Source organism: Brachionichthys hirsutus, chromosome 1, assembly GCF_040956055.1.
Source record: "Brachionichthys hirsutus isolate HB-005 chromosome 1, CSIRO-AGI_Bhir_v1, whole genome shotgun sequence".
Lineage (NCBI taxonomy): Eukaryota > Metazoa > Chordata > Actinopteri > Lophiiformes > Brachionichthyidae > Brachionichthys > Brachionichthys hirsutus.
The window spans coordinates 8,070,912-8,082,114 of record NC_090897.1 but is presented as its reverse complement, the minus strand read 5'-3'; the positions used below and the strand labels follow the sequence as shown (position 1 = coordinate 8,082,114).

The 11,203-nt window shown below is 41.8% G+C and overlaps 1 protein-coding gene across 1 annotated transcript; it reads right to left on the bottom strand.

The window, feature by feature from the left end:
- Positions 1–640: 640 nt before the first annotated feature.
- On the bottom strand, positions 641–10,097 carry lpcat2 (lysophosphatidylcholine acyltransferase 2). Its single transcript, XM_068738685.1, has 14 exons — positions 9,987–10,097; positions 9,332–9,474; positions 7,264–7,481; positions 6,849–6,961; positions 6,589–6,649; positions 6,331–6,389; positions 5,587–5,621; positions 5,439–5,493; positions 4,979–5,061; positions 4,398–4,523; positions 4,168–4,321; positions 3,544–3,642; positions 2,210–2,351; positions 641–2,038 (listed from the first exon to the last, which is right to left on the bottom strand). The coding sequence occupies exons 1-14, from the start codon at positions 10,095–10,097 to the stop codon at positions 1,860–1,862; spliced, it is 1,578 nt and encodes a 525-aa protein (XP_068594786.1). The 3' UTR covers positions 641–1,859.
- Between the last annotated feature and the right edge of the window lie 1,106 nt (positions 10,098–11,203).

The following is an 11,203-nucleotide window of genomic DNA, read 5'->3' as shown; positions in this document are numbered from 1 at the left end:
TATGAGTCTCTCAAGCTGCGCATATCGTATACACTCCTGGTATGTGGCACACTGATTCAGGAGGATCAGACCAAAGATATATGAAAAACAAAATCAATTTTAATTATTACAAATCACATTGCTTTGTTGCATTTGTTATTTATTAATGTTATTTTGAATAGCAAATTAAACGGCATGGACCAAATAATCAAGAAGCAACAAAGTCTAGGTTCTTGCAGTGAAACTGTTTAGAATAGTTCAAATAAATGGTGAGCTCATCGCGGTTGTCTAAACAATATTTATCCACAATACTAAAAGCTTTTCTTTCTTTTTTTTACTCTGGCCTGTCATCTTTATCTGTACAACTTGAAGATTTGCTGCTAAATTATCTCCCACTATGTTTTACAGCATCATGACTTAACACATGGAAACAATTCAAATCGCTGATAGCACACTTTGATTATTAAAGATAACATTTCTGCAACAAAACATAAATATATAGAGAATTTGCCTGAGAATATTATCCAACATGACGTAAATTGTAAAGAAATACAGCCAACTCTACAGAGATAGTGAAATATCAATCCCAAGAACAAGAAAATAACCATTTTATTGAGTGGGTGGCACAAAGTCGAAATGTAATAGATGACTACTGCCCCCTAGTGGTTGTACAGAGAACCAACGATTTTTCCACGCCCTCTTCACTGGACCAAGTCCTAATTAAAAAAACAAAGTCTGTGAAAGTCAGGCCAACTTCCCTCAGTGAGGAATATAAATACACAGGCAGAATATAAAATGGCATTATTTGTTTATTTTAAAAAGCAAACTTTGCAGTGTTGACAAAAAGATAAAATAAACAAACATAATTGCAATGCACCTTGCCAAATACAAAACAGTGCTGCGAGTTAATCTGAAAGATACCCCGCTGGAATACACTGTTGTGAAGAGACACTGTTTGCCTTTATGCTCACAAATTGCCCTATTTTCAGTGGCTGATTTGCTTTAGTCATCTTAAAGCTGTGCAGACATGCTGCTGTCTCAGCAACAACAATCTTCAGTAGAAATGCAAATGGAAACACATGCAAAGCAAACTGCTGGCTAATTATACAACTGTCTTACAAGGTCTGTGTCCCTGAGCGCTGGGGGAAAAAAAAGTGGAATGCACAGCATGTATGCTGTTCATAGAGCTCGCTTCAACGCAGGACATCTGTGGTTTCATTTGGAAATATGTGAATAAAGCTTTCTGTACAGCACTAATTACACTGCAACACAAATGCACAAGGACTCTGCTTATATTTACAAAGGTGTTGGTTTGGCTTTTTTTTTCACTCATTTTTAGACAATCACAAATACAAGTACAAAGTATACCATAGTAAGTTTATCAAAGACCACACAAAGGTAACTGCCGGCTACAGAGGATGGTGTAGCTTTATCAATCAATGTATCTAGATCTGGAAAGTATCTTCAAATACATCATTAAACAGTAAAATCATGAGCATTAAGACTTCAGATGAGTTTTTTTAAACATATTTTCATCCATTGACTAGCTTTTTTGGGGGGGGTTGTTCATCCTATAGAATAGACACACATCTCAGATTCACATAAACATGAAGGAATGAATGAAGAGGACATTTCTCATGCGGCAGCTTCGGGAAGTGGTTCTTTAAAATCTCTATAAGGCACTAAAAGTTCAAATCAAAGCACTCTAAAAACCACCTGTAAAAGGCAAGCGTATAATGTGTAAAAATGTATCTGCGGTGGCAAACGATTAGAATTTTCTACAAGTTGCTGGAGTCAACGTTTGCATTTGTCCACCTCGGTGCAGTGAATACAGTGTTGTGTTTCCCAGCGCATTCATAAAGCATTTACTCTCCTAAGGATCAGTCATCTTTTTTATCAGAGACACTGTCTTCCTCTTTTGCTCCCAAATTGGTCGGACTAGCCAATGCCAGTTCACCAGGATTCGCCTCTTGGATTGCTTGGTACCTCTGAAGCTCCAGGTAGGTTGTGAAAAGCTTGGCGTATTCCGGGTGGGCTGTGGCAAACTCTTGAAATTCACCTGAAAATAAATACAGTAACAACAACAATTTGATGCTTCACTCATAGCTTGAGATAGGGGAAATAAAATTTTAACAAAACTCCTATTCTACATGATCCTGGTGGAAATACAAAGGGCATTAAAAGACCAAAATATAACTTGGACCCTTGTCTTAAGGCAGAGTGTACTCACTGAAGGTGATAAAACCAGAGCCGTCAGCATCAATTTCCTTGAAGAGCTTGGCCATGTTTAGATCTGGCACGCCCAAAGCCGAGCGCAGCAGCGCAGAGAATTCCTCTCGGGTTATTCTTTCATCCTCATCTGTATCAAAAAGCTGCATGAAAAGACAATGGGTGGCTTAGAAAAAGCCCACACGCAATTGTGGAAATTGACTTTTATCAAATTAGCTGTGCAAAAATAACTTTTAGTCAAACTGCACGAACAGCAGGGCTCTCATTTATAAAACATGTGAGATCCATGCTATATGAAAAGAATAAAAGCTAGCATTCAACAAAAAATGCATTTCCAAACCCAAATTCACACTCAAAAATTACAATCCGTAACACGATCAATGCAAAGTGATCATCAGAGTGAAAGGGCACGATTCTGCCATTAGATGGTTTGAATCCTGATTGGACTGCAAGGAGCTTTAGCCAGTAGATCCGCTTTAAGGTTGGGAAAAGATCATGTTTGTAGTTAAATGAAAACATGAGGCCACTGTGGCTTAGGTGGGAAAAGTGATTGTCCACCCATTGTGTCTGCATATTGAAGTATCCTTGTCCAAGATGCTGAAACTGCAACCCTTGAGAAGCCTGGAGAATAGAGTATCGCCTCTGGTGACAATATGTGTCTATAGTTAACATTTGCTATTATCTGAAATCAATTGTGTCTAGTCAATGTCCCTCGCCTCCAACATCTTCTCATGCATGGTCACAGGCACACACATTCTCCTATTAAACTCCTTTTTTAAATCATAACTTTGGCATAGGAAACAGCATTGTCTTCTTTCAGGCTCCATTATAAGTGCACAGTGTATGAAAGTCCATCATTGTCTTACCCAAACCGCATTTGACCTTTTCTCCAGCTAAATGACTTCTCATTCTCTAAAACAGACACAAATTGTTAACTTGACATTATCCAAGCCCATCGATCCTCAATGCGGCCTCTGTTCTTCCTGCTGTTAACCGTCTCAGGTTCGGCTGTTACTGGCTGATGCTGCTAGAAGATCAAAAGCAGGCTTTTGGGCAAGTTTGATCAAATTTGACACTTTTAGTATTATTTTAGCATTTCTAATGCAATTTTATTATTATTTTCTTTTTCTGTTTGCCTGAAAAATATTCAGCACTAAACATATCTACAGGAAATAAATACCAACATTGCCTCATTGTGACAGCTGCTTTTACGCAAAAGAGTAGAATCAAATGTGACCTGATAAAGTAGACACTGCGGAAACACAGACATTTTATTTAAGTGTGCTTATCCTTTAGGAACTAGGAGGAGCACAGCAGTGTGATTTTGATCCATACCTGGAAAGCAAGTCGGAGAACGTCTTCTGTGTTGGCCGGTCGACACAAGATGGTTACTCCGATGACATACTCTCTGAAATCGATGGTGCCGTCTCCATTCTGAACAGGGTTAAAGAGACAGAAAGACACATACATGAAAGGTGGATGAATACATACAGAGATCATCATGGTGGATATTACTTTACCCTTCATGGTCTGGAAATATAGACTTTTGTCTGGCACCAATAGTTCTGAATGTTTAATTGATTGCCTTAGAGGCTGATAGAATATATTAGTCAGTCCTGTGTATTTAAGGGTATTCATCAAAGTAGATTTTATTACTTATTTATGTTTTCCTTTCATCTGAATACTGAGCCAACACCATGCAGACCCAATTTCCCTTTGTGACATGCAGTCATTTAATATGTGTGATTATCTGCATGAGACTGAATTGCTGCAAGTGACCACGTCAAACATAAATATGGTGTGTTTCCTGCAGACTGTGTCAGGGCCAGTTTTTTTTTGGTTTTGCGGGGGGGGGGGGGGGGGGGGGGTCCCATGGCCAATTCCGACACCGTGTGGTGATAACCTCCGTATTTTGAATGTCATAATGTTGCTATTCATATACCGGTACATGTTCCTCACTCTGTCAAACAGTGAAAACAGCTCTTCGAGAGCTGGGGTGACTGGAAGCCTCAAAAATCTGGCAAAGTCCTCAATGGTGATCCGGCCTCCTTTACAAGAGCTGGCTATGGCTGCGAAGCCCTCCAGGTCCTTTCTCAAATTGTCCCACTTCAAACTGTGGGAGCAGGAAACATGTGTCATTGTTAATGTCCCTGCCTGTTGGGGTTTTGACGGATTGAGAACATTCTTACTTGAGTTTTCGACTGATCTTGGTGAACTCAACCAGGCCGGCCTCCATGGGCAGTGTTAGCTCGCCAGCGGAGATCATCAGGCGGCAGTCTTCATATGTGTGGTCCGTCACCGGAACTCCCAAAGCCCTGAAGGCACACAGTTGGCATAGAGAAATCACACAGTTTCACTGGAGCACTATTGTGGGTACATCTGCAAATTCTATCTCGTGCAGTTTCTATTTAGACTTATTTCTGTATATTTAGAATTTCCTCCGCCAAATATGTGATGTTCTCCAAGCTGGCGGTTTAATCGTTTGTTCGTCTGTCCGACTATTAAGAGGATTACTCCAAAAAATATATATCTCTGGATTTTGATTATCATTTTTGGAATCGTTAAGGGACATACTTTTGTTTTTCCATTGTGTGTGTGTGTGTGTGTGCCAAATTTGAACTGAAACTGTACTGATTCCGTTATGTGTCAAACTAGACATCAAAAGATTTATTTCGTTTCTTCATCAAATGACATGAACGCAATGACGTGTTCAAATGCTGCATTCAAGCCACACAGAGTGGAATGTGCTGTAAGAGCAGTGAAGACTTACTTGGCCATGGTTTCTCGCACTCTGCTAGCAAACAGGGGTGGGCTCTTCTTCTCCTCTTCCGTAGGGACGTGCGGTGGCAGAAACTGAAAGACAGACAAAACAAGATCACAAGGATTTTCCCTGCGAAGCCTTCTCCTGAAAACGAAATTCACTGATGCAGAAAAACAAACAAACAAACATGCTTTCCTAGGTTCATATAATATATTTCAATCCAGAATCTAATGATTTTAATTCAACAAACTGAGGTTATGCACGCAGAGTTGAATAAAAACACTTAAGCCTCCTAAGAATGAGATCCTGAGAAAAACCACTGGAAATAAAAGATGTACCACAACTCAGAAATCATTTATTGACCTTCCATTTTCATGCACAACCATTATGTGATGTCTAAAAGACTATTATGTTTGTCAGGACATGGGGATGCAAACCTGTGGGGGGGGGGGGGGGGGGGGCTTCTTACCTCTATCTCCACTGTGGTGTACAGCTGACACAGAGTGAGGAGCAGCAGCGTCTTCCTGCACACAACACAAGGATACACAGGCTCAATATTACCAGCAGGTGTTGCAACAGCAAGCTACAATGTTGCTGCTCTTGTGTTACAAACTTACGAGCTGAATCCCTGCCATGTCCAAGTCACCGTGTCCTGTGGTAGAAGAGGGCGAAATGCAGAGAACTTTATTTACGAGCCGAGCTTCTAAAGTTACGAACGTACAGCGAGATATTCAAGCAGATTGATTGTGAAACATTGTCCAGATTTTGCGATGTGCGAGGGAGTGAAACTTGTTTTGTGGTGTGTGTGACACGTTGATGGCTGAATGGAAGGAAAACTGGAACTTCAAGAACATCAGGCTAGTTGTATTTCAGCATGGTGGACTTGAGGTACATAACTTACAAAACAGAGGGAGCTTAGACAAAGCTTAGCCTTTGTCTGACATCGTATCATGTCACACTTCGGTATCTCTTTGTGACCGACTGCAATAAAGCCTAACGACAGATAAAAAGAGTCCTAAAAGCTAAAATGGCAAACAGCATGAGGCAAGTGAAAGCCAGATTCCCGTTACAGGAGAAATGGAACAATTACACCCCGGATTCCGCCTCCAGGCAACTGGCGAAGAATACCGGTCTGGAGCTTGAATCATTATTTTGTCGTGTGAACAGTTTACAGCTCCAGACTTACGTGTTGGACAGGTGAAGCCTTCTTCCTCCCAACACATTTGATTTGTAGAAGTTAAAATTTGGACTGAATTCACTCTTGATTCAAGAGAAAGGCATTCCAGAGCAGGGGACTGCTCTGCTTCTGCCAACGAGTACAGTGTGGGGGTCGTGTGAAGATTACTTTCATGATCACTTACTAATTTGTTGGGATATCTCATGAGTACAGGTTGTACGGGAACTGCAGGGATAAAGGCACCTGGCGAGAGGGGAACACATGGCATGAAGTAAAACTCTCATTGTAAATAAATGTATCTGAACAGGTTTGATGTTTGTCAAAACCATTTCTCCCACTTCCTTCACAACCAGTTTTGTGGGTAGTGGTTGAAATAAAAGGTCAATGTGCAACCCACACCACATAAACTCAACGAGTGTATTTAACAGGGTGCAGGTCTTACCTTGTTTAAACGTAATAAGACATGAACGATTTGTACATGTTCCCTCCGGGAAAATCAAAACCTGAGGAACAAAACTTTGTTAACAAATGTTGATGTAAAAACAGGTAAAGAAGTTGCTGAAAGAACGGCTGTCCTGTACAAGTCAGACTTTTATATCGCGGCAACCAAGCCAACATCTGACAAATGTTGCAGCTGTAATCCAAGCAAATACCAGATTATTAGTGTTGTAGCGTTTGGGATGCCTTTGAGTTGAGACAGACCTGTGGCCAGTAGCCTCCGGACTTGGCTCGGCTCTCAATCGCTTGGATCGTGGTCTTCCTTGAATCTGGGTCTTTTCTGGACACCAGCACTGGCTGAAGACAGCGCACAAACCCTTTGGAGAGCAAAGCCCAAACATTAAAAGAGGCAGTGAGACCAAAAAAAAGTGCAACATATTGAATGTCTATGTAGGTTCTCGGCAAAAAAAAAAGTTGATTCTTTTTTTGTGTGTTTTTGATCTTCCTAAAAAACTGAATGTTTTTGTTACATTGTTCAATTATTATTTCATGCTTTATTAGTTCAGGGAAGTGTAATGGCACTAAACACATTTTGGATGTCAAGAGGCCAAAACAGTGCCCACGCAGATATTCCTCTGCTTTCCTGCTCCACAGTCACAAAAAAAAAAACACATCTCACTGCCAAAGATGGGCGTAGCCAGGTTTTCCATGCGGGAGACGGTAGAGGGCAAGCCTGCAACAATGCACACGATCCCATCAAAAAAGGTGGAGTGGGGGGCCACAGCCAGGATGGGGGCTTCACTGCTGCTGACCTGCTGGCCCTTCACCACCACCCTGAAGCCCATGCAGAAGTAGTATGCTCTTCCCAGGGCACCCATCACCTTCTGACACATGAACCTGGAGATAACCAGAATGAATGAATATGCAAAATGAAACAGTGAAATGTGTTCAAGGTAAAAACTAAATCCATATATAAGTACATTAGGTACAGACTAGTATATATATATATATATCTATGGCATCTTTCATTAGATTCAACGGTAACTTCAACGGTTACCTGACCAAGACCAAAGCGTTACTGTCTGTTTAATAAATGAACTAAAGAGAAGTGCTGGGAGATTTCCTACCGCTTCTCGAGATTAAGGGGAAGTAGCTGGAACATTGCAGGAAGGCACAAAATGGTGCAACCCTTCCTGTAATGTTCCAGCTACTTCCCCTTAATCTCGAGAAGCGGTAGGAAATCTAACCACTGAGACACTGAGACAAAACAAGGCAAAAACTTGTAAAAACGTCTGTCAAAAGTAGCCAAATGTATAAATTATGTTAAAAGCCACGTTAAGCTTCAGGGTGTTTACAGATAAGACAATTGTGTTTACAAAAACTCACTTGCACATTTGCCTCACTGAACAAGGAGGAGGCATTTTCAAGCTCAGCGTGGACCGATGCACTTTTTGGGTGGCCTGATGAGAAGCGCTGGGACTGAACTAATATGAGAAAAACCATGACTGGACTCCACAAAGCTACGTGTTGTTTCTCAGTGCCATCCTTTTCACATAAGTGGGAATGGTTTGATCCAATGATAACGTCACATGCACCACGATGGAGGTTTAGTTTGACAGTATTAGTGAACAAATCCTACTTTAAAATAGTAAAATATCAAATATCAAGATGTATGATGCATGTATCTTTCATGATGAACTGGGCTTTTACAACCATGAGAATGTCTCAGCCAATAAAAACCCATAAACAGGACTGACGAGCTTCCCTGTTGGTTTTGCTGCTTACACTATGCTTTGTCATACTTTAGTAGAAGCCTGTCGTCACAAGCCTAAAGTGAGCAACTGTGCGGCTTAAAATGTTAAAGACTGGTTTATTTAAATTAGGCAAAATACTATGATCGCATCACTAGACATTTGACTTTCAATGAATTAGCAAATGAATTATTACACGCCAAGTACCTCAAAACATATTTATATAGTGAATAGTTAGTTAATAGTTTGGCTATTTATAAATAAACCATTTCTCTCTTTCCTTTCTGAGGTAATCTGAGCTTGAGTAATGCTGGTGGTGCCGATTATCTTGAGAAGCACATTCTTCAATTCATGCCAGGAACCCATTTTTTGAGAGCGCGCTGCCCCGGCGTGCTTTTTAACTTCAGGTTGTGAATGCAGCTGAGCTGCTTTTTTTCTGCCTCGAGGTTTCAATAAAATTGACCAGTGCTTCCTCGCTAAAAATGATTTATAGAATCTGAATGGGATGGAATTCAATTTATGGTGGGAAAAAAACATATTGTCACTGTTTTAAACAACTTGGTTTCTTTGCTGAATCTGTGTGGTTTCTGACACTGTAGTAAGAGATGCACAATCCATTGTTCCTTCATTGGCATCAAGTGTCTGCGTGCAGGTTAATAAACTCAAGCGTGTCAAGCAGCCTGTTTGGTACGTGGTTATTGCTTCGCGTGACTGGTTGTCAGGACAAGTTTGTCTGTGTGTATAATAACTATTCTTTGAATATTTTTATTTAAAATAAACTACAATAATTATTCTTTGTGAAAACTACTGGATTTGTACGCTATAGAATAGATGGCACATTGATTTTCTTTTTTACAATTAAAACAAAATGACATCAAGTAATTTGTGACGTATGTTGCTTTTATTATTTGTATTTATGTATTTTATGCATTAACTGTTATACTGACTCCAGTTTGGCGCTGCGATGACGAAGGAGGTGATGGAGAAGTGTTTTACCGTCTCCAGCCTGTCATTGGTTCCACTGCTCCTTTCAGAGGATGCTTGAAGGTTATGATGACAGCCACCGGCCATGTCACCATGAGAACGACTGACAGCAGGACGGCGCGAACCGGGATCAGGAAAATCCCCAAAAGGACACACTGCGTGGAGACAGACGCGCACGCACACACACACACACACACACACACACACACACACACACACACACACACACACACACACACACACACACACACACACACACACACACACACACACACACACACACACACACACACACACACACACACACACACACACACACACACACACACCGTGATCTTACCATTAAAGGCAGGGCTGCTGTCGGTGTTATTAACAGCATGGCTGTTTACATTCATCGGTGTAAAAAACAAACAAACAACAACAACAACGCGTGAGGGTGTGAAGCCGCCGGCTCTCGTGTGCGTGAAGACGCACAACGACTCTCATTGTTCGCGTTTCACACCACGAAGCTTTATAAAGCCGATTGTCGGGCTGGAGGCGATTACAGGCCCCGAAGCAGCCCGTGCGTAAAAATCACGCAGCGGCTAAAACGCTGCAAAGCGACGACGAGATCCGGCGCAGACAGGCGCGCCTCTCGATGAGCGCGCAACGCGAACCCCATACTCACTTTAATGATGGCAGATTTGCTCAGTTCGGTTTCTTGCACAAACGGGTTGATGACTGCGGGCAGCAGCAGCGACTGCTGCCGGGGCAGGACGGGCGCTCGATGCGGCGGCATCAGTCCAGCAGAAAGAAGGGCAGCAAAATGTCTTTTCTTATGCGATCATCTCACTTCCCCAACGGGGACGAGCGATCATCGCAGAGACGAGAAGCCGGGAGCTGATTCAGTTCTGGCGGCTCAGGCTCCACCTCCGACGCGCTGGCTGCGGGGCAGTGCGGGGCTTGGAGGCTTGATCAAGACACGTGAAGTGGATGTTCGTTGTTGCGCAGCGCAACGGAGTCCCCGTGAACCCTAATTGTTAATATTTACAGCGTGCAATCGTTGCATTCAACTCAGTGCGTAAAAATTCAAACGATTAGATGAAAGAAGGCCAAAACGCATTTTCTTTCTCAGAACAATGATAGATAATTTGCCTACATGTTTTTCCCACATCAGCCCAGAGAGGTAATGCACATTAATCGATTGAGCAATAATTAAGGGAACCTCTTGTGGTGATCCCATCAATCTCCACGAGATGGCGGAGTTTCCAAAGAAACTGTGTTGGTGCAGCGTAAACGCAACTCCAGCTCCGCCCTCTATGACGTTGGAGACGTCATAATCATAATAATATACAGTATAACGGGTGGGTTGAGGTTGATCAGTGGTGAACAAGCTTACCTTCTTTTCGAATCTAGAATATGTGTGGAGTTTTCATGTTCCCCCGGTGTCTGCTTGGGCTCCTTTGAAGCACTCCGGCTTCCTTCCACAGTCCAAAGACATGCAATGTGGGTGAACTGGTGACTCTGGTGGGAATGTGAGTACCAGTGAATTGATGATTGTTCACCCTGTCGTGAACTGGAGTCTTGGTATCCTGCATCCTGATCTGTATCAACTGAGATAGGCTCCAGTTTCTACTCGGACCCTGCAGATGATAAGCTGTTACAGAAGCTGATGGATGGTAATAACACTATCACCCTCATTCTAACTACATTCAGAGCAGTGACTGAAAATATGAGTGTATTGTGGTAATAAATCGTCAGTGGCTTAATATTTTGAATTTTACTTCAAAGCGAATTGTACAGTGTTTTATTTCAACTTCTACTTGAGTAAACAGACTTAAATCTCCTGGGGGGCATAACTGGGTCAGTGCAACACAAAAGCATTTTGGAAGTATTTATCAGTGA